Source organism: Halichoeres trimaculatus, unplaced genomic scaffold, assembly GCF_033239565.1.
Source record: "Halichoeres trimaculatus isolate MK-OKI-2021-1 unplaced genomic scaffold, fHalTri1.1 fHalTri1_scaffold_23, whole genome shotgun sequence".
NCBI lineage: Eukaryota > Metazoa > Chordata > Actinopteri > Labriformes > Labridae > Halichoeres > Halichoeres trimaculatus.
Genome location: NW_027437201.1, coordinates 18,238,164 through 18,262,295, shown reverse-complemented (window position 1 = coordinate 18,262,295; position 24,132 = coordinate 18,238,164). Strand labels below are relative to the sequence as shown.

Below are 24,132 nucleotides of genomic sequence, written 5' to 3'. Positions count from 1 at the left end.
CCAAACACAGAGCTGTCTTGTAGTTGTAAATACTACATCTGAATTATGGATCAGAAAATATGTGCTTTATGTTTGGAATGTTTAAAAACTGAGCCTGTAAAGAGGAAAAAGGCAGAAACAAGAATAAATGGACTATAAATGACTTCCACAGGAGGCAGGAAAGTTTGTCTGACTGACTGGAAATGTTTTCTAAGAGCTTCCTGCAGAGAAATATCTGCTCGGCCACTCCTTGTTTGTCTTCCCCTCTGGATGTAAAGAAGGAAACGACTGCGTAAACTGAGCGCTGCACTGACCATCAGGGAAGGAGAGGATGGGGTGGACGCCACGGTCCAGTCTCGACAGGCGCTCCAGGGTGGGCAGCTCGTACTGAGGGTCCTCTCTGGGGGTGGACCAGCCACCACACATCACACAGCTGGGGTTGACCCTGCAGTTACACTGGACGCAGCTACTCCTCGGGGCCTGAGAGAGAGGAAGTGGAGCTGTGATTAGTTTTAATTCAATCTGTATGTTAACACGTCTAATAAGCACATGCTGTATCACTGAGCGGAGAGCAAACGACATCTGATCTTCTCCGAGATTAACTGAGCCACTGGAGTTCAGTGAGTCACTGCAGTAAACATCGCCTGTTGGAAGGCTTTGGTGTCATGGTGACAACACAGTACGTGCAGTTTTTACTCTTTTCTGTCGACAAGCCGCAGGTAGAAACAGGAAAATCAACGCAGGGAGAGATATTGTGAAAACATGCCTCAGGGAGTGTTTTCTTCTTACAGTTTGAGTTTAAAGGATGATTGTTGGTGACGCTGAATATGGCTTCGTGTTACACTTCTCACCCATCATCAACAAACACAACATGATTTAGATTTGTCTCATTTCAAAGGTGAGATCTCTGCTGTGCTTTTGGTGGAAGTTTACAAAGACAAGTCACCTTCCACAGACTGAGTTTCAGCCTTTTTTGCAAATGTGGGAAACTAAATCAGTGTGAGACATTAGGAATGTATTGTATGAAAGTAATCACAGTTATCAGATATAGGGCTGCAATGGTGAAAAGCGTCAACATTTTCCATAATTGATGCACTATGCTGCGTTATTACTGTGTTAGCTTGACTTCAGTTTGTTTGTCAGATTATTTACCAGTTAGCATTTGGCTAAAGGTGCATTACCGCCATCTACTTGACTGGAGTGTAGATTACCTGGGCTGTGGGCTGTATGCAATACATCTAAACAGATCAGATCAGTATTGTACACTGAGTAAAAGCACACAGCGTGTTAATTGCAACATTTGCAAAAATGACCTCGCATGGCACGGCAGAACAACCGCAACGATCCAGCACTTAAAACGCAAACGTGTTGGGCTCATCGATGACGAGCCGGTAGCTTAACAGCGAGGTGAGTAGCTACATAGGGATGGGTACCGAATTAGGTACTTTTATAGGTATCGAATTCAGTCAAAAGTACCGGGTTTGGATTCACATAAAACCAAAAGGTGCCATGTTTAGGTACCTAAATGCATCCTTGTGACTGTGAGGGAGTGGAAGAGTAGGTGATTTTCCATGCTGGACATGTACACAGCATTAAAAGCTTATATTAGAGAATAAATATGTTAAATAAATTTTTTTTACATTTTTTGATTAAACAAATTGATACTTTTTTCCATCTACGCACACAAAAGTACCGAAAATTGGTACCATTGAGTACCGATACCGATTGCCAGGCACCGGGAATTGTTACTGTATCGTTTCAAATGTGAAAGGTACCCATCCCTAGAGCTACAAAATCCCACATACACTCCTTTTATATGCTGGGAAATGCATTGTATGTCTTTAAGGACTCGTTTTGGCTTTTTATTAAATGGCCACCCCGTTTGAAAACCACGAGGACTTTATTAAACTAACGTTAGCATTAGCGTAAGCTGCTACAGACAGTGGTAGGGCAGAGGGGGTGTACTGTTTGACCTGCAGGTGAAAAGATTAAGGACACATTTTTGTTTATTTGCCTTTTTGGCCCACTGAGTTCTAAATCTGATGACATAATATATTTTTTATTATTTTTCCCACGCTGTTGTGTCTTTAAGCGACAATACATTCATGTCATTTGTTATACTTTATGAATGTAGCATCTGGTTGGCTTAAACTAAATTCAAATGTGTTTTTTCTTTGTATATATCATTAAACAAGAAGTAGTCATCAATTAAAATAACACATGTTTGTTTTTGTGAATTTTACTATTATGCATTCTCATCCTTTTTTTCCCCTGATCCATCGATTAATTGTAAATATAATCATCAGAGTAATTGATAACTAAAATAATGGTTAGTTGCAGCCCTAATCAGATGTACTGTAAGGTGTATGTTTGCATCCACATGTTTACACTCTGCATCAGTCGGTCGAGTGGTTACACACCGGTTTAACCACAAACAGCCTTCATACTTCATCTCCACTTATCTAGATCAAAATACTGACAAAACAACGTCATCCTATCACGCTATCACTCATCTGTGCTTGTTTACACCCAGGTAGCATCGCAATGTCACATTACGCCACAAGACTCACACAAAAATTTTGAGAAATAAATCTACAAAGTGAGAACAGATTATGTAAACTGTGGTTTTTCTAAAAAAAAAAAAAAAAAAGTGTTATTGTCACCCACACCCTCTGGCATCACTACACAGAGGTTACTCTGTGCTCTGACTCTGCTGCTGCACAAAGTCAACACTGTAAAGTTGTAACTGCAGCGCCTGTCTGACCAGCAACTCTCACTATACAGAGATAATATATGTAACAGATGCGCTGCTGTTAAATAAGGACAAACAAAAGCTGGAAAACCGCTTCGACGGCTCCTTGATAGAGAAGTTACAAAGGGTTGAGGCTGAAACTCTAAATACAACAGATTTAACATACATGGGACATGTGTTAGCCTCACCGTTCTTCAAAACTTTCCACTCAAAGTGTCCCACAGTAGCCTGAGCTGTAAGTGTGTGTTTGTGTTCAGGACAGAGAGGCATCAACAACCAGCCGATGTTTCTTTTTCCCCTCTGTTAAACTTGTGAGTTGTCACGAGGGTGATTTCTCCTCTGTTGTTTGCCCTAGATTTTCAGAAGAAGTCACAGATCTCTTGTTTTCTCTGCTATTAGGTTATGAAACCAAAGAACTAATCAGTGACGGCGACAGCAGCAGCAGCAGCTTGAGGAGAAAAGTCCACATTATCTGTGAGTCTGTGACCAAACGGTCACCTCCAGAGCAGCACGACACAGATAACATCTTCAGCATGTACAGACTTAAGCGCTCACGTGCTTTACAGACGACAGTTTCTCTATCTCACACACACTGAATGCATATGAACACTTTTGCTCACCTTGCCGTTGAGGTTGGACACAGTGTTGGGCTGAATGAGCCGCCGTCGTCGACAGCTGACAAGCGGGCGTGTGCGTGCAGCAACACACGTGCTGTCGTAGGCCAACGGTTGCTGGTGCTTGGTGTCTGCGCTGTCCCCCATCCTGTCACAAGGAGAGAAGAGGTCAGAGATCTTACAGCTTCACATCAAACACAAACATGTGTCTGAGGTGACGACAGACGGAGTTCCTACAGCTCAATGCAAGTTAAATTTAAGACTTTATAAGACTTTATTAATGACGTTGGAAATCAAATTTAAAAACAAGTCAACAACAAACCACAATTGAAACAAACAAAACTAACAAACAAAAACACCAGATGAATTACCTGGGTTAGAGGCAATTTTAACCCAATGTTTATTCTACATAAATCATAACTTTTTACCTTTTTTGCCCCCATTCATCTTTTCTGGCCACTGTCACAACCATTTTTGGAATTTTTACATAGTTTTTGAAATTTAATTTCAAATTTAGTTCTTAATTTTGCTGCTTTTCCTAAGCCACTTTTGGATTTTTTTGCCAATTTTTTCCCATTTTTTTCTCTCTCCAGGCACCTGAGGTAGAACCAAGACATGTGTCTGCTTTAAAATTTCCTGGTGCAACCACATCACCGTTTTTTAAGTTCCGCTATTGTGATTACGCGATGTTGCCACGAGAGTAAATCAGGAAATTATTTAGAAAAATGGATAAATATAAATGTTTTTTTTTCTTTAACTTCAAACTAACATAAATCTTAACAATGTGTTCATTTTTTTAAGACTTTTGAAATTTGGATTTAAGACTTTTTAATGCCAATTCAGGCCTTATTTTTAGAATAATGAATTTAATGCCTTTTAAGACTTTTCAAGGATCTGCGGGAACCCTGGACAGATGTATCAGAAACATGAGTAAATCCATGTTTGTCTTCTGGAAAGGTAACAAGAAATTATATTTATACATGTTTCTCAAGCAGTGACGGAAAAATCTGCTTTCTTTGTTGCTTGTGTACTCGATAAAAAGACAAATCATTGCTGCTCTGAACAACATCTGCACCCAACAATTACAAATCCCTCAAATGCGTCATCATGAAGAACTCTGCTGTTGTGTTTCTGAGAGCAGAGTGCCTTCTGGGAAATGCAACGAGGTTATCATCATCAGCCGTACCTGCTGAGGACGCCGTTAACAGGCTGTGTGTTTTGACCTTTCCACGAGCCCGGCTCTGTGTTGGCGATGTGGGCGGCGCCTGTGTGCTCCAGCCGTTCTGAACCAACATCCTGTAGGGACAGATAAGACAAAGGCAGTGAGAGCACGCTTCATGCAACGGACACAGAAACAGACGACCAACAGCACTTAACAGAAGAGGGGATATTTAAGGAAACTGCATAATAGACAAACTGAATCACCCCGCTCCTCTGGCTTTAAATTATTCAAAGGAGATTTGTGAAGAAGGCCGGGCTCTCCCAAAATTTAAAAACCTTTTCTGCTCTGTCTCAAAATGCGTGACTCTGAGTCATCATAGGCATCACACACAAATAAAAGCGCTTCATTTTATAGTATCCTTCTGTCGTGGCCTCGTGGCGGGAGGTCTCAAGTTTAACACTCTTCAGATTCTAGATTTTCATATTAATCCAGAAGGCTCAGTTCAGAAAGGAGATTACATTTTGTTTCCAAACTCTTACAGGTTTCAACAAAAACAAAACGTAACCTCTGGTTCAATGCTCACAAAACTGTGACCAATTCAAAACAACAGACTTTGTGCTGCACTTTGTTTGGATCCATCAAAAAAATTAAAATATTCAACACATTCAAAGCAAAAGGTAGGAAAAAGAATGAGTTTCTAAAATTTGGACAACCTTGACACCCAAGGGACCCTTGATGTATTGTTTTCTAGTTTCTGATCAGATCTGGTTTGTGAATCCAGACAGCACCAACCTATCTGCGTGGGTTGAAGCAGCAGCAGAGTGGGTGTCAGTAACTACCCAAGCTGCTGTTCAAGAGCTTAACCATCCAACGATTTGAATCAGCGGATGAATTCACAAATCAAGGGTTCAGTGTCGTGGATGCAAAGTCAACGTGTCTGTTCATATGGCGATAAACTTCTCCTGAATAAAATGAGGATTATTTTTAATCTGGATGAGCAAAATAAAAATAGATATTAGCTGTTAACCAGAATAATTCTTTAGTGCACCAATCACACCAGCAGTTGTTCCGGTTTAATAAATATTTGTACAACAACTCGAGCATATCCCGACTGACTGACAGGCTCATCCAGCGATAAATCATCTGAAAATGACTGCGAGATGAATGCTGAAGGAGCTTATTACACAAAATCCTTCCTGACTAAATCATCTGAGACCAGAGAGACGGACAAAAAGAAATAATTTCCTGTCAACACTGATCATTTCGTTTTAAGCAGAAGCTGTGATGAGAACAAACAAGTTGAGCGTCTCGTTGGTTATCTGGCGTGTATGAATAAACCTGTGAGAGCAGGGGTCTGTCAAACCTTCAGCGCAGAGACAAAGTGCTTTATGAAAGCTGCTGTTATCAAATATTTACTGTAATCAAGTCTAAAATCTGTTTTTCACACTTTAAAGCTAAATTAACCTTTAGAAAGCAGCATGTTACACAAAGAGATTACAGAGAGTTTAGAGCTTTGATGAAATGCTGGTTTATTTGAGTTTGAGTTCCAAGAAATATGATCAATTTGCAAATATGATTAAGCTTTGAGAACTCTAAAATTTGTTTTCTCTTTAATGGATATTCAACATCAAATCACTGCTCAGGAGATGAAGCATTTAGGGACCAGATTAAAGACTTAAACGCGAAAAAACAGATGAGATCACCACGCTCTGCTTACCTGAGTGTTTACAGGCTCCGTCTTCACATCTGTCCCACCCGAAGACACCGTGCAGGGGGCCACACCTCCCAGCTCGACCGAGCCCTAAATAACCAAGACCTCAGTGTTACAATCCCATCCAAAAACATAAAAATGATGACTGTATTTACACTCCAGAGACTGATTTTCCTGCTGTCTGCTTCTACCTGTAGCATAAAACTAATGATTAAATAATCCTACAGAAAAGAGAGAAACTGACCTTGCTGGCGCGAATCTGTCTGTAGATGTCAGTTTGCTGTCGGATGCGGTACTCCAAGTCCGAGATGTGGGCCTGGAGCCAGTTCCAGTGACTGATGATGGCGGCTCTCTCCACCGTGTAGCGGCTCTCTGCACGCTTCCATCTGCGGGTTGAAAAGAGGTGAACGGGGTGAGGTGATTCTCAGTTAACCAGGTCATAAATAAAGCATCAGCTGATAATGTAGTCAAGTGACTGGAGGATTCTTTTAAACGACGTTAGAAGAAAAACCAGGGAATAAAAACAATTTCTTTACCTGAATGAAATTTTAACTCAAAAAGTATAAGTTGGCAACAAATGTTGTAGTCAACACAATCCATCACTGATTTTTCTCTTTTTTTGCCTTATATATTGAAATTTTATGCAGATATTATTTAAATATGTCTTTTCAATCAGTTTTGGTAAGTATCTGGTTCATCTTATCCAACACGGTGCAGAGAAACACTCAAACTGATCATTTAGAGCACATGATCCAGCAAGCCTTAAAGCATTTCCCCTGTCAGACTGCAGAGGTCAGTGAATCAGCATTATACAAATGTCCCAGTAACTGCAGGCGCCCTGGGAAAAAAAAATCCCATCAAAAACAACATGCTGGAGCGCGTTTCAGTGCTGAGAAATAATGATAAAAATAGAGATTTTCATCAAGCTTAATCACTTCATGGCAAAGACAGAATACCAGCTGAGAGCAGAGTACTCCATTTTACCAGTATGACACACAGAATGGGCATTTCAAAGGCAGACATGAGAGGAAAATGTCTGCTCCTGCACCGTGCAGCAGCGACCACAGAGGGTGCTGTTTCATCAAAATACCTGCAGCAATGACCGAGGCTGAACAATGAAAAAAAATGACTCAGATGGCAGACAAAGATAGACCTTGCTCTCCTCTGCACTCTCCTCCCCACACCCGACTCTGTTTTCAATTTTCAGAGCTCAAACGGGACGGAAGAAGTGGAGAAAGGCTGCTGCTGGGAGAGGATAGAGGAGAGACGGGAAGGGGAGAGAGAGGGGAGGAAGAGGGGAGAAGAGGAGGGACAAGAAGGACTGGGAAGCCCTGGCAGCCTGGAGAGGAACAGACGGGCTTTAAAAGCAATCTACAGGCCACAGGGTGCTGGAGGGGGGTGGGGCTGGGTCAGGGAACAGTGCGGCAGACACTGGGATAACCAATAATCCAACCAGGCATGCTGTCTTATTGTGGAGCTGAGCGGAAGGAGAGTCACTGTGGCTTCGACGCAGACATCAGCCACCAATCCATGCAATCAGAGACGCCTCGATTCTTTCCTTTGCTCAGCCACAACATTAAGAAATCTATGGCTGCTTCTCTGCAACAGCACCAAGGACACTGCTGCAAACACAGCTGCAGAGCTACCAGCTAATAACATTTCCTACAGGCCTCATCTTTCTTTGTGCACACAAACATGAGCTCCTCTTACACACCGAATGGTGAATGCTAAAAACAACACACACTGCAACTCTCCTGAACACGCCCAGGCCTGGCGCACCAGATCAATTCACTGGCAACTCATTTGCATCTGTGAATCCCTGTGGAGACTCATCTAAGAAAAACACGAGAGGCACAGAGTGTGTCACGCCATGGGCTGCGCGAATTACTCTGAGCACGCCCATAATTCACCTGGAGGTGGGTGGACGGCGTATACACCACAGGGAGGAGAGGCCAGGTGTGACGTCCCTCAGGGTGAGCTGGATAATGATCTCATGGTGATGCACACTCTGTGCCACAGTGTGGAGAGCATCGAAACACTGAAAAGGAGCAGCTCAGCAGCTGAAGCTTCCTTATGCAGGTAAAACATAAAGCGAGACGGAGGAGGTGTAGCATAGGAGGTGATGGAAAATACCCTGAAGCCGGTCAATATTTGTTTATGGCGAGAAAGAAAGATGGTAAACCAGTCAGCATCTATAAGCTAGGCTAACGCTAACTCAGTCAGACTTATAAATCCCTCATGCAGTCTTATTCCTCTAAGGATGCATTTGTCACACATGATGGAGATAACTAGTGGTGATGTGTTGTTTGCATTAATCAGAGTATATGCTGATATCCTGATGTTAAATTCAATACCTTTTTAAGACTTTAAAAAAAAAAAAAGTCAAAAAGTCTTAAGACCTTATCGTGACAATAAGCTGTTGTTAGCAACCAATCTTTGACAGTTGTAGTTTGCATTTGAACATAAATTAGGTAAACTGAGAAGTAGGGCTGCAGCTATCGAATATTTCAGTATTTGAGTATTCCCATTGATTAATCGAGTAATCGGATAAAATACATTTTTGTTTAGTTAAAGAGCAGTTATTTTTTAAATGAATTTTTTTTCTCTTTAAGAAATAGAATTTTCTCAAAATTTGTAAACACATTTTCACACATTTTTTGTGCCTTGTACATCTCATCAAATGCTGCGGACCCAAACGGCACCCGTTTCGTAGAATGACCCATTAGTCTCCAAACTCCAGAAAAGAAGCTAGATTTGTTGCTAGTTGCTATTTTGTATAAGAGGCAGCTTGAGGCGTCTGAAAAATCTCTTAAGATGTACTCAGCTCTATTTGAAATACCAATCTTTGATCTTTTTTTAAATTAAACGATTCCTCGTGGCGGAGAAAATTACTCGAGTAATTTTTGTAATCGAGTACCTCGAATCATTCGCGGAATCGTTTCAGCTCTACTGAGAAGGAATAAAGCTTGATAGAGTAAATGAAACTAAAGGCAGGTTAATTGACATTAACATTCTCACAAAAAGTAACAGTGGTTATTCAAGGCCAACTTTCAGAAAAAAACCCAAGAATTTGATTTCATCATTGTCAAAATGTAGGACATGTGCTTAAGATTGTGTGATTTGCTTTCTATCAGCGCTACAAACTGACGGCTACTAAACTATTCTACAAACGGAGTTTGTTGTCACATTAGCGGAATATGGATATTTTGGGTTGCTAGCACTACACATAGCCCATGCCTCACAAAATTACAGCTTTGCTTGTTGTCACGTCTCGAACAACAGGGCTACATAACTATTGGTAAATACCTTATCTCATCGCCTTGTATCCAGTAAAAAAGTGATTTGAACAATGAAAATTTTTCCAAAACAACTGAGATCAGGGGAAGCTTTTCTAAATCGTAAGAATCCAAGATCTCAGGTGTGGTTATTTTTGAAGGTTCAGACCCTGAAAACATTTTCCAACCAGATTGACTTTTTCCATGGCAGATATTTGGAACTGTCTGTCTTTGGAGCCAAAGCTTGAATACCAATAAAATTTAATACCTCATAACATTCTGATTAAGACTTTTTAATACTTTTTAAGGGCCTTAATTTTCCCACAGCTGATTTATCAACTTTTAATACTTCTTAAGACCCCGCGGACACCCTGTTAATGTAATGCTACAGGCTATGTAGCTATGTGTAGCTATCAGCTGATTCAGGAAATAGGGATTTGATCTAATAGGAGTCACCTGATTTGAAGAAAATGTTGTGAGACACGTTACATGAACGCTTCAAAACAGAAGACTACAAGCAACAGATAAAAGGCATCAAATCTTACATCTCATTTGGAAAACAGCCACAGAGTATAATTTAAATCAGCTGATCATTTCACCCCGATTTCCAGCTCCAGCTCATGAAAGACAACTTTACACCAGGTCACATAATTCAGCTTCCTTGATGATAGTTAAATCACACCATCACTGCTTTGAAAGAAGGAGCTCTTTCCAGCACAGAGCATCAAACACACAAAATCTGATCATTCAACAGTTACATGGCACCGTTTCTATTTGTGGATGTGTCGCCTTTGTGACAGAGACATGCCAGAGCAAAGCACTAATCAAAAACAGATCCCTTTATAAAAGCATGTCGCCATTAGCTATGCCTTTAGCTGGCGGCTACCAGAGCATCAGCACAACAAATAAACACACACAGCAAAACCCAGCTTCACCCCCTGCTTCACAAACAGGTTTTTGCATAAATCCATGACTCAAATCCTGACCAACCACAGCTCTGTGTGAGAAGTGACATTATCAGGTGTCTTTTTGTGCAACTGCTCACAGATTATGCACTTTTAAGGCTCACTTCTCAAATTTGTGTTTTTCTGTGGGAAAACTAAGCAAAGGTTTTTCATGTCTGAATTTTTGACCTTTTCAAAAACAAATCAATGTCATTAAAGGTGCAATAACTGGCTAAGTGTCGACCTAAATTAAGAGCTACTAATCAATGAGGAAGCTCTTAGACAATAGTGAGGCTGCAGGTGATCAATCAGCACTTTCTCTGGCAATCATTTCCTACATAAATCAATAAGTTGTTTGGTCAACAAATGACAGAAAATCACGAAAATGTTCCCAAAAAGAGCATCAACAAATGTCTTGTATTTTAAATCACTTTCAGACATCCAGTTTTCACATCAGAAGGGGAAATATTTACATTTCAAGAGCTGAAAAACATTTTTTTTATTTGTAATTCTCTTGAAGTATTAACTAAGGAATTAAAAAAAGATCTGATGTGAAGTTGTTGCTCTATACAGCAGACCCCTCTGAAGGACACATCGGGCTTTAAAACACATGTAAAAAGAGCTTTCTTTGGCTATGTCAGCAGAGCAGGAAGAGCTAAAAATGTAGTTTAGTAAAATATAAACACACTGGAGTCTGATGACCTTAATCGTCAGAGTGACGGAGGAGAAGGAGGATGAGGATGAGGAGGAGGGGTCAGTTAACAGCACTGAGAGCCTCCCCCCTCCTGACACGAGGAGCTCCATCCCCCCCTACTAACCAGGACACATTTTTCTCCCCCCCTTCTCCCACGCTCACAAAGCATGAGCGGCGATCACTACGGCCGTGGTTTCCTGGCAGTCAGCACATTCTCCATTGTGGAGCTTCTCTGGATGCAACACATACGTTGTATGAAGACCCCCTGAACCATACCGGCCCTCCAAAACCAACACCAGCGCTGCACAACGAGCAACCCCCCCTTCAAAAAACCAACAGACCTCTGGACTGAAAGCCTCACATGTTTACATCTGATGGATCCTTCCACTGAGGATACACAGGTTACACATGCTAAGTGCATCTGCAAACACCATGCTTCTAGTGCAGTGCATAGTTCTGCACATTTTCATTTCCTCACCCCTGACTCCCCCACTCTCTTGTGTTAGTAAGAACAGTTTGTGTGTTATACTGAGTCTGGGGAGGGGCTATTCTTCCTCTACAGACGGAAAGACTGATTCTTTGTTGGGTTGATCTTTGCACCAAGTAGTGTTATCATGTTTATCACGATTAATCGGTCGGGTCGATTAATCGGTCGGGCCGATTAATCGGGCCAATTATGCCCATCACCAATTAATCAACATTGGTCAAAATGTTTTGAAACGTTTTAACATTGTGTAAGTTGCTTTTTTGTCTTTACATTTTTATTTTTTTTAATACTTACTGTGTTTAAAGTTTGACTTATTTATCTAAGGTGTTTACTGTTTGACTTCTTTATTTATTGTGTTTAAAGCTTGTTCTTATTTATAATTGGTACACTTCAGTTCTTATGTTGACAGTTTTATAATTTAAGCTCCTTGTTTTAATTTAATAGTGTTCTGTCTCTGTCTTGAACCATATGGGTATTATGATGATTTGTGATTATATACAGTATAAATCCTGTGTATGTCAATGAATTTATTATCAGCTGATATATTGGATATCAGCTTTTTTTTGCCCCCATTATCGGTATCAGCATCGGCCCCAAAAATCCCATATCAGTCGGGCTCTATTTATTATGCCATCTTTACTCTTACAGCACTTGTAGCAGTGAGGTGTGTAAATGTCAGTGCACTGTAGAGAAAGAGTGTAAGTTCTGAGAAACCAGAAACATAACCGTATCCACAACAGGATTTTTTTGCACATAGGGGGCCCGACTGCAACATCAGCTTTTTGCTGCTATTTCCCATGAGCAGCAGTTTACTTCCTCCACACTTATTGAGCTGCAGAAAGTTAAACCCCTGTGCAACAGTTACTGACACAGCTTTGATTTCATTTTCTGATTGAAGCACAATTCTCAACACTAATGTTGGAGAGCAGCATCTTTTTGCAAAGCAATAGACAAAGGTAGCTCAGGGTCAATCAGGAGCATTTCATTAAAATCGCACATGAAAGGCAACTAAATGAGCCGCCTCTGAACAGCTCAAACATGGAGCCATTTAACTTATATCCTCTGCACGCAAGCTGCTCAACTCTAAATGTGTCATCTCAGGACCCATGCTCAGCTGTCTGCTCTGACACTTTTGTGCACAAAAATATTCCAAACACAGTTTTTTACTGCAAGAGGAGCAGCTTGCATCTGTCCCTTCCCTCGGTTATAGAATCATTTCCTTGTTTTTGTGAGTTGTTGCTGTGCCACAGCTTTAAATGCTGCTTTTTATTGAAATGAGGGCTCAAACGTCTGTGTTTGACTCAGGCTGAAGAGGAGAAAAGGAGGAAGCGTTCAACCTTGAGATTGTCTTTGCTTACTTTACAAAAAAACACCATCCTTTTCCAACAAAAACATCTATGATAGAGGATATTCTGTTTGTTCTTACTGCAATGCTTACAGTCACTGGGATTACTAACATTTACACTCTAAAAGTGAGCTGTATAGAGTTGTTACTGTTATACTGTGATCACTTTGACAGATACTAAAACAGAAATATGATGTGTGAGAGAGTGAATGATCATTTCAGGGAAAAAAAACAGTAATGTAATGTCTGTCCTCATGGTGTAGGGACATGTCATACTCATAGATCTATGACTTGGAAACTGTATTTTTAACCTTAACTTAACCAATGTTTTGTTCAAATGACTGAAGCAAATGTGAATCAGTGGTTCAGACAGCACCAATAAATGTTTAAGTTTATACTCCCTCTTTGATTATAGGCTTTAAAAATTGTCAATCACCTGAATAATGTCAATTAAGAGCAAGCCTTGTACGCCCTATGTTCAACCTTCACTGATACTCAAAATAAAACCTTTAAAGGCCAATGAAATAGGAATGGGAGGAAAAAAATAAAAATAAAAAAATAAAAAATACTATATTTTTTTCAAATTCAAAGTCTTCATTTCAGCCTTTGTTTATAAACTGGATTGGAAAAAAGTTACCACTTTTCTCCAGCAGAGGGTGAAATGTTTTTCTCTGACTCAAGATGTATATTTGATGGGAAAACATGGCTCCTGATATAGTCTGTTGACATCATCATCATTTAATTTTTCACATAGTCTGATGATAAAAAAGCAAACTAAAAACAGCAGAAATCGTAGATATTGAAGAATCGCAATTTAAATCGGCACCCCCATAAAAGTAATAGAATCCAGTCGCGAGATTAGCTCAACCAGATCAACCAGCCCCACAATGTAAAGACTATAACACAAATTATGGGCAGATTTCTGACGTCTTGAGAACAAAATGTACAGATCAGCTTTTGTGTTTTGGTTGGTTCATTTGACCGTGAAATTATTTCCATTTTTTCCCTTCTATACTGTGAGCAGAAATATATTAGTGCCAAGCCAGCTCAATCCTAGTTATCTCACTTACGTGAATAACATTAAAGCTTATAAATCAGTAATGTCGCCCCATGCCCACCTTTAGAAAACAAAAGCTTCCTATACAAAGTCTGCCTCAGGAACACAGTTATGAATAGAAGTAATGGAGGTATAGAGGCTAAACAAAGGCCCGCAGACATTTTTCTTCCCATATGAAATGCAATAAAATCACTTTGCCATTATGCGCTAAAAAAACCATTCACTCATCATTCACACTTGGGAACAAGAACAAGGGAAATCAAAGCAGCAGCTGTCATTTTAATTTCTTTGTTCTCTGGAGTCAAGGATTTTCAAAGCACATTTAAAGAGCTGAAAATTACCCCAACACTGAAACATTCATGGAGGCTGAACACTGCCTTATTTTTCAAGTTTATTTCCACGGTGCCAGGCTGGATGGCTGGAGCTTCAGAGGACAGCTGCTTAAAGTCATCTTTAACAGGAAGAGAGTGCTCAGGAGCCCGGATTGTGAGTGAGGCCGGCCGACAGGGTGTGGGGCAGGAAAAACTAGAGAGGGCAAATTCAGCCGGAGAGCTGCAGCAGTCATTACATAAAAGAGGGGGGTTATGTAACGCCTGTGGGTTTCGTGTTGGGGAACTTGGGCCTGGCTAAACACATCCAGATGTGTCAGACGGGACAGAAACCTATACAGGAACTCACATTCATATACTAACACACACTCAGAGGGCTGGACAGAGGAGAAAAAACATAGCTGAGCTACTCAGACTGCAGAGTAATGCTGAGCCATAAGCATGAAAGGCACGCTGTAGTCCCAGCCAACCTAGTTACCCTAGTTCACAAGCAGCAGGCAGACAGGCATGTTAACAGTCTTACAGCATACAAGCATGTTCTCTGGATCACCCGACCATCTGAGAAGCTAAAAGCTTACAAGCCTCGGCACATTTCTCTGCCGGTCAGATAACAAATTTCAGACATTTTCATTGTTCGGTCTATGAGCCATTATGTAAGCTCTGAGATTTCCTGATGAGCATTATTGTTGCCTCAGAAACAAGAGACTGTGCCCACTCGCTTCTTAACGGAACAACCCATGCTCTGTGTAACATGCTTAAATCACAGACCTCTCTTTAATGTCTCCTTCTAATGTATGTGTCGCCTCGGCCACTTTGCAGCTTCTTTCGAGACACACTCCGTTCTCTGGAGCACCCACACCCTCGCACAGAGGCCATTATGGACGTCACATTCACAGACAGACGAACTGGCTCGAGCACAGAGGCCCTGCAGCATGAGCACGACAACAGATGTTGGCTATCCCCCAATCCTCTGAGATACGGGAAACCACGTTTACAGTATGGACTGGGTTGATAGGATTAGGTGTAAGCAATGCAGTGCATTCAAACAAGCAGCCCAAAGAGGTTATTTTCCACCGTGCTGTAAACTCAGCTGAGGTTAAATAATTGAGGTGCTGCTGCTCGGAGAAGACGTTACATTGTCTGTTCTGTTTACCGATGTAGAGCTGTAAGACATTAATTGATAGCTGGGGCAAACTGTCAGTTGTGAAAATGTGGCATTATGGGAAGATACACTCACACACCCAATCCCTGCAGACCAACTCATTCACAACAAGGCTTGTGAGCTTAAAACTATCTTCTTACTTGCTGTGGGAGGGATGAGTGTGTATAAAGACTTTACAGATGGAGAGTTTGATATTTCCGTGGCAGCTTTCACTCACTGAGCACAGAACTATTCGGCCTACATGTGCCACCGCTTGGCAAACATTTGCAAACGCCAGAAGTGACAGGTGCCTTTGTGACAGCCATACAGAAACGCTCACACAGGGCTCATTCAAGAGCATCTGAACAAACTAACACCACTCCATGAACCTGTTTTGTGCTTCTCAAAGCTCTTCATATTGCTGTGCAGGAGGTATATTGGGTCAATAAAACTGCTGTTCTTTTATAAAACATAGCTGGGCCTGTTGTCAAGTGGGCTCAGGTCTGGGTAATTTCTGTGAGGGACAAAAACAGGATGAGGTTGCTGAACACATCTCCTGTTGGGAGAGCAACATGTAGATGTTTACTTCAATAAGTGGTTATATAGGTCAGAAAGATGCTAAAGATTATGGTTAATGATTAATGAGTGATTACCCTCTGAGCTGTTACACAATAAAGTCCAAGCATAAATGATAATTTCATACTGACTATTGGACTTAAACAACATCCTATATAATAACCTAGAAAAAAAAGACCTGAATCATTCTGTTTTTAAGGCCTGAACCACACGTATATGGATATATTCCTAAACGCACATTTTTCTGACAATTGGGCCTCTCAACCACACGAACACGGCGATTTCACCCACATAAACAGAGATTTTGAAAAACAGATAAAAAAGTGAAGAAATAGAAAAATATCCGGTTGAGTGGATCCGTGTAGCGGTGTTAAACAGAGCTGGTGTTGACGAGATGACGTCAAGCGCCTAGCAACAAGTCACTGTGTTTGACTGCACATGCTCATAACGTTCTTCTTCTATGGTTTTCACTAGGGATGCACGATATTGGATTTTTGCCGATATCCGATATGCCGATATATCGAAACCCCTTTTGGCTGATACCGATACCGATAATCACAAGTTTGTTTGTTTTTTTCACTGTGAAGAAAGCTAAGTCTATCCTGTACTGGAATTAATATTTTACGCTTATTGTGACGGTCTTATTTGTTTAAGAAACACACATAAAACAAGACAAAAAACATTTGATTTTACCATAAATAAGGAATGTATTATTTTTTCAAACTCGAGACATTCTGTATTGAAATACAGAAAAATAATTTCTTTGGATCACATTAACCTCAAATGTACAATGAATTTTTAAACATAACCAAGTTGCATTTGATTATTTTAGAGCTACTGTAACAACCTGGTGACAGACACAGAGCTCTGCAGTGCAAATAAATGAAGTGCTACATTTTATTTAAGGAGCTTATTTTTCAGATGGAAAATAATAATAATCCTAACTGAATAGCACCTTATCGGCTGCGCTTATCGGCAGAAATTTTCATATCTGCTGATACCGATAAACATGTTTTTAAGCTTTTACCAGCCCATACCGATATTGTGCCGATAATATCGTGCATCCCTAGTTTTCACATGGCTAACCTGCCACTTATTGGCCAGGCATGGCATTACAGGCTTCAGAGGCGATCGTTTTCAGTTTGGCCTCTTTGTATGGACAAAGATAATTCTGTGGTGTGGACGGAGATATTTTTTTTCAACGAGGACAAAGATATCCAATCAAAAAAATATCCATATACGTGTGGTTCAGGCCTAAGTTTTTTATGTGATTAAACATCCTTGAATTTTCTATTCCTATTCTTCTTTGGCACATTCAAAAGTGAATACATTTTATACTTTGGAAGTCCCTCTTCTCCCTAAAACTAGGTTAAGTTTTCTGTGTATATCTGACTAACTACACGTAGTAATAACAGTACACAGTACTCTGTTTGTGTTCCCTTGACGCTGCTTGTAATGTGTTTGGTTCTGTGTTGGTTTCCTGTAAAAGCTGAATGCAGACTTGAGGCAACTATTAACTGATGTATAACGCGCCCTAGTTTCAACGTGTGTGGCAACAAAATGATGGAATCTAAACTCCAGAAGAACAGCAGGGAGTTGGGACAATCATGAGGGGTCTGCCAAGCATGCTATGCTAATACACAAGCTGATTTGTTGCTTCTACAATCTGGACTGGTGGAATTTACATTTATGATCAAGGAAGGGAATTTATGAAGCTTCTACTTCATAGAAAATATGTAATCACTCCCAGGGGTAGGATGGCTCCCAGTAAATGACAGTCAAACACATGAAAAATATCTTTGGGGAACTTTTCAGTCGCTTTCTGCGGCGCCTGCATGTAAGTGACAGTGAACTGGATAATATGCAAGTAAAACTAAGAGCCCTGTGGAAAGGTTCACAGTTGTTTACAGCAGTGACTAACGTTGCAAGAAGCTATACCTGCCTCACAATAAAACCCTCACAATGGTTGGCTGCTGGAATGTTTTCAAGGTAAAGCAGGAACAAGATGTGTCATGTTCGCTATAACAGAAGATTAACTGCAGTTCAAAGGAGGAAAAATGAGTTTCCTGCTTGTAATTTTCCTGCTTCTTGAAGGATATTTAAGATTTTAAGAGCTGGGCAAGAGTCATTATACAACTGATTGATGCAGCTGCCTGATCCCTACTTTTAAGTATCTTTCAGGAGGAGCATCTGAGACTACATGCAGGTAAACAAACTGTTCAGAGACCTGAGAAGTCTGACCGGTCTACTTGAGCTCACAGCCTCAATCAGAGAATATATTTACCGCAAGTAAATGGAAACATAATTAGCCTGGGTGTACAAAAACTGCACGATGATGATCTGTGCTGAAGTACTGCCAACACAAAAGGTTGAAACGTATCTTAAGCGATAAATCAACCCCCTGCTCGTTTACACATTGATAGGCTATAATCAAAGCCTTTATGAGTAGTTTAATCACTGCTATGTGCGCACAGAAACAAAACATAATTAAAAAACTCCTCATGAAAGCCAAATTCACTGTAAGAATGCAAGGCTGTGCAGAATTTTCTATTGGATCACTGTATCACTGCTCTACATGAATATTTATGCTATTTCAGTCATGATGATCCAAGTGCAGATGATGGTATGTAATACTACATACAGTAATACAAATAAATAACCCTGACTGCAATGTAGTTACTCTGTAGTATTATTTAAAGATCTGCCAACTGTGGAAAGCACCTACAACTTTTCAGTGTGTCCAATTTCACCCCCCGGTCCCCCCCAGATGGGTCCTACTTTCAATTTCATTCCAGCATTGACTGAAGATATTATCAAACCCTGAAGTTTTTGCTCATTAAATCTTAAATATTAAATAAATTACATACTGGAGAACAACACAGACTCACTGTTCAAGTGTTTGTAGCATATATGGAGCTTAATTTCACAGCATGAACAAAATAAAATCACTGATATGATCTTTTAGAACTGACTGGTTTGGATAACAGGAGTAAAATGCGAAAAGTGTTTCCTCAGATTTGTGCTCCACTCTTCCTACAACCTGAGGTCCTTGAAGGCCCCTCATTGTCCATTCTCCTTGAAATAGGCCTGCTCTGAATTTGCACATTAACTGCTCTAATATCTCATTTGACCTTAAAAGGCTCAAGACACAGTTTGAATATATTACAAGCAATGTTTCTACTTTAGGATCCCGAATGCAGCGCACACAGACACTTCCTGCTTCCTGTTTAGTTATGAAGATATTTAGGTCAAAGGTCTAAAGTCAACACGGCAAAGGATAATAAAAATCTGTGTTTCTCAGCCACGCTGTTAATAATCTACTCAACCCTGCACAGATCGGTAAGTCCATTAACGCTGCGGACCCACCTGCTGCACTTTTTTCCTCCCTTTAACACACTAATGCCAGAGAAAGAGCACTCCAATGCTCTCTTCCCATGGAATAGATTTGCAAGCACCTGCTGAGGTAAAGCTGACATCACAACGGGCAGCATGTACAAAACATAAAACCCACGCCTTCTACAAAAACCACCACCACCTCCAACTCTATGTTTCCTCTTGGTTTCGGTTTAAATCAAAACACTCGCTGGCTCTGTGGGCGCTCACTTGCTCGCTCTGCAGATAAACAGAACGTTCAGTTTCAGCCTCTCAGGAGGAAGCATCGTGTGACGAGAGGGAGAGCTTTTTTACTTCAGTCCATTCGAAACGTTATTTTCTCTACAGGATGATACCACCCACACCACTACACATGCCCTCTGGTATCTCTACCCCTCCCTGGAGTTTGACCCAACCACTACTGGAGCAGAACAGGCAGTTATAATTGTCATTAGCACCTGCTAGGCCTGAACAGCACACTGCAGGGCCTGGAAACACAGGGACTGAGGGTAATGTGAGTTACCTGGAAAAGTGTCAAGAATCCTAGTCACTATGAAACCGTTTTTCCACACAAATGCTGCTTTCAACACTCAGCCTGAGCCTCAGCAGTGGATTCTACTCTCCCACAAGGACCACATACAATGGAGCTGAAAAAGTACATACAAGCCTGGGGTCACCTTTACTTACATTTTGACATGTCGCTGCTCAAGGTCCACCCTGGCCAGTTCCTCCTCCTCTAGGTCAGAGTCCCCTCCAGAGCTACTTTCTGTTACATCTGAGTCAAAGGCGCTTTCTACTGAATGAAGGTTTGCTGATCCACTCAGATACAGCCTCTCCAGTTCCAGGGGCATGGCGCCGCTTTTCAGGAAGCGGCCCAGGCTGTCTCTGTTGTTTGATGACGAGTGCCGTCCAGTCCTCCATGCGGCCATAGGGGTTACTGTCTCCGATTTGCGATTACCTGCTTGTAGCCGGTTGAGAGCTGAGTCCAAGAAGCCGCTGAGCTGCTGCTGAATGTGCCGCTCCACCTGCTTCGCCTGTACAACCTGAAGACGTTTGCGAAGGCGCCTTAACCGGCTCTCGATCTCAGACTGGCGGCTGCTGTTGAGAAGGGTGCGTTCCCTAACTTGGGCATCAAGGCTGTCCGAGGAAGAAGTACAGGGCAGGGGAGGCTGTGGTTCAGGTGTGCAGGACGGAGAGCCCTGCTGACTGCTACCCACTCTCTCCCTCTCACCCTGTGTCTGACCGCTATACGTTTGTGTATCAGCTTCCTGCAGATTTACTTGTTCAGTGGGGTTGGGGTTGTCTTGGGTAAAGGGGGAAAGTGCAACAGGTTGAAGCACTGTGGGTTCAAGGCTTTTCCCATCTGTATTTTGAGAAACCCCAGAGGAATGCTTCTGTTTAAGGGTTCCTTTCACTGGGATATGCCCTGATAAGGTAGCTGTTAAGGTCTCAGAGTTTAAGGGCAGGTTCTGGGTCTGAGAGTCTGTGGTAGCAGAAGGCTTGTCGCCATTTACAGCCACCACACAGCCGGGACCGGACATCGTGGCCAGCTTTTTGGCCAGGCCGTTGACAGGTGCCATGGGTTGGCCACCTCCGTTGGTGCTGCCACTCATCAGGCTTTTGAGCTGACCACCAGAGAGCTCTATCGCCTGCCTCTTCCTTAACAGGAAGTCTCCTCCTCCGTTGAACAGCGAGTTGTCCAGTATCCTGTGGCTCTTCAGCACAGACTGTTTAATGAGGACTCCTTGCAGCTTGATTGACTCCTTAGTTGAAGGGACAGGTGTCACATCAGAGCATAGATAGGAAGCCACCAGCGGCTGGAGCTTGCCCAAGGCCGAAGCCTGAGCCACAGAGTCTGTTTGGGGCTGCTGCTGCTGTTCCTGGTCACCGCCACAAAAATCAAGGGGGCACTCTTCGGGGGCGGCCTTACACTTGGCGGGGCCGCTGCTGTGGATAAGGATGTTGCTGGCGTTACCGTTGTTCTCTGCACTGGCCGGTGAGAGACTTGAGGATGGGGCAGCCAGTTTGAAGCGGATGTGGTGAGCTTCGGCTGGGGCGTCGGTGAGAGCGGGCGCCATCGCAGCCATGCAGTGCAGAGGGACGGGCACCGCGGCCTGCTCCACTCCACCCGCTTACTGCCCCACCTGAGGACAGCCTGGAGAGAACACAGAAGAGAAGGGAGACACGAAAGAGAGTCAGATTAATGTTGCTCATAAAATAATTCATGTTACAAAAATTCATTTTATTGTGAATCTATTTGGTGTGAGATGGTTCATGGTGCAGGGTTTTGGTATCCATAAATTTGGGGTAACACTAATTCAGTAGTTCTGAAGAAAAAAAGGTTTAAAATATGTATTTTCCAATATAAAATCCAGCTCATTCAAAGATAGTAAATTCAGATTCATATAAAAGAGTCACACAGACCTGAAAGAGAAAGTTTGTTGACAAAACAGATTCAGGAATTATTACTGTCTTTGATTAACAGTTTTATTTACATGTTTATTAAAATCCAATTCCTTCACAAACAGGGGTAATATAACACACATGAAGGCAGCCCAGAATAATGTCCAATAAACCATACAACTGAAATACTTGTACTACAGGTTCTGTAAGCCAGAAGAGGGAGTGGAAAATTACTAACCACCACCCAAAAGTCAGAAACATCTTCTGAAATATTGAGTACAAAAATCCAATCAGACATGATATACTGACTGAAAAAAAGCTAGAGTAATGATTACCAACTTATCTGGTCTGAGGCCTGATCAGATGAGCAGGTGACTCATTGACATTTGGTTGACCTGCTGGTTGCAAGCGTTGCTAAAAATGATCCTACAAAGCAGCAGGGAACGACATTTCAGGTAAGGAACACTGGAGGAGATCAAATTCACCTTTTCACCAATCAATAAGCACTCTTATAATTACAAAAAATGTAATTTGATTTCACTGTACTCACAAGAATGTTTCTGAAAACTTGAGCTATGTCTGCAGGCTTTAAAATATATGAAAAATTTAAAGATCTGCACTGACCTTGGATGCGTGGGATGCTGACTATAAAGATGGAATAACAGCAGACACCTGAGCTACATCCCAGGCCAATAAATAATTCCCACTACACCCATGCATGTGTGAACAAGCTTTTATTGTCATTCACTCACAAAGCTGTTCTTCCCAGAATAAGCTTTGGTATTGTATTCTGATAAGAGAAGAAACAGGGAAAACCAATGCAAATGATCCAAACCCCACTGCCCTACATGTGCCCTGGTAAGTCAGTGTGCAGCAGAGCTCCACACAGCCAGTGTAAGTAGGTGGATTTAGGCCTCAGCATTAGTCCAAAGCACATGATGTCATCCTGACTAGGTTCCTGTGTCAATTTCAGACAAACCTACTGAACCCTCACAATTTCTTCAAATATTAATTTGTGCAACATGAGTCTTGAGTTTAAAACGTAAAGGAGAAGAACAAATTGGAAATGAAGAGGAAGTACTGTCTTATTGGTTAACATGCCTGGTACAAAGACTGCCTGTATATTCATATAAACCTTTCAAAAGCCTGCCTTCACATTAAACAAGAGATAAAAGCGAGCTGCATCCCCGCGTATCGTCTGCAGGGTCAGATGAATGGGGGCTCAGTATTTCACCGCAGTTTCTTGTCAGCGCGCACTACGCCATGTTGGTATTTCCGAAGCAGATTATGCAATGCAATTCATCTCTCTAAAACCGCCCATTCCGCTCCAAACACACCGAACTAGTTCACGCTATAGGGGTGGAAATTAATAAGGACAGTCACCATGTACATAACATTAATCCATTATGCATTATCACAGCGGCTCATCTCCGGACTGTCTGGCTAGAGATGCGACAAATATGTCCACATCCAACGTTAGCCAAGCATAACGTAATCCCCGGAACGTCTTCCTGGTGTTTACAAAACCATTTACAGGTTTAAAAGGAAGGTTAGGGCGTCTGTCTAATGTGCATTCAAGTGTTATAAGGTTGTTTCATAATCAGGATTTCTCATATAACTGCTCTGCCAAAGTGTACAGCAGGAGGGTGTTAGGATCACTGAGAGGTTACGGTAATATTCAGATATTACCAGAGAAGCACTGATAAATACTATCCTTTTTAATTATGTCACTCGGTACACTGCGTGCAAATTAATGCGCTTCTCTTGTGGCTAACGTTAGCTCTGAAAGCTGCTGATGCAAGAAACACAACCTGCTCGAAAGATATAGCCAACTGCAGTGCAACGCTGCCTGCCCTTATCACGTTATGGAGCATTTTGTAGCTTTCATTTTGAAAACACATCTTGGCTTTTGACGTGACCGATGTATGTCTAATTGAGGTCCACGCAAACCGTGTTAGGGAAGTAAACATTTTACTACGCAGCCTACGCGCATCTGAGTGATGGTTTATAGTCAATAACACCCCGAGTGCTGTGCATTAATGGTTAAAATACATGATTGCGCGTGCATGAAGCGAAATCATATACGTACATTTGTCCACAATAACAAGACACCTGTATTTGTATGGAGCACAACTTATTTTAAACACCACTTTAAGACCTAATGCAGAGTGGAGACATGGTGTGCATTGCAATTAGACTGTGGAAATAAATACAGGCGGTGTGTTGTTGTAAATCTATACCGGACCTTCCTGTGGCCTACTTTGGCACGCTAGCAGGTGAGTGATTAAAAT

General features: G+C 41.6%; 1 protein-coding gene across 3 annotated transcripts in view; it reads right to left on the bottom strand.

The window, feature by feature from the left end:
• LOC141784974 (KAT8 regulatory NSL complex subunit 1-like) overlaps positions 1–24,132 on the bottom strand; it is a 33,243-nt gene that overhangs the window by 5,122 nt on the left and 3,989 nt on the right. For all 3 annotated transcript variants that reach the window (XM_074662995.1, XM_074662994.1, XM_074662996.1), the window contains 6 exons: positions 20,126–21,593; positions 6,463–6,604; positions 6,225–6,308; positions 4,532–4,641; positions 3,352–3,493; positions 294–459 (listed from right to left, as the gene is read on the bottom strand). In XM_074662995.1, coding sequence (XP_074519096.1) covers positions 294–459; positions 3,352–3,493; positions 4,532–4,641; positions 6,225–6,308; positions 6,463–6,604; positions 20,126–21,525 — 2,044 coding nt within the window. In that variant the 5' untranslated portion in view covers positions 21,526–21,593. The remainder of the gene's footprint in view (positions 1–293; positions 460–3,351; positions 3,494–4,531; positions 4,642–6,224; positions 6,309–6,462; positions 6,605–20,125; positions 21,594–24,132) is intronic.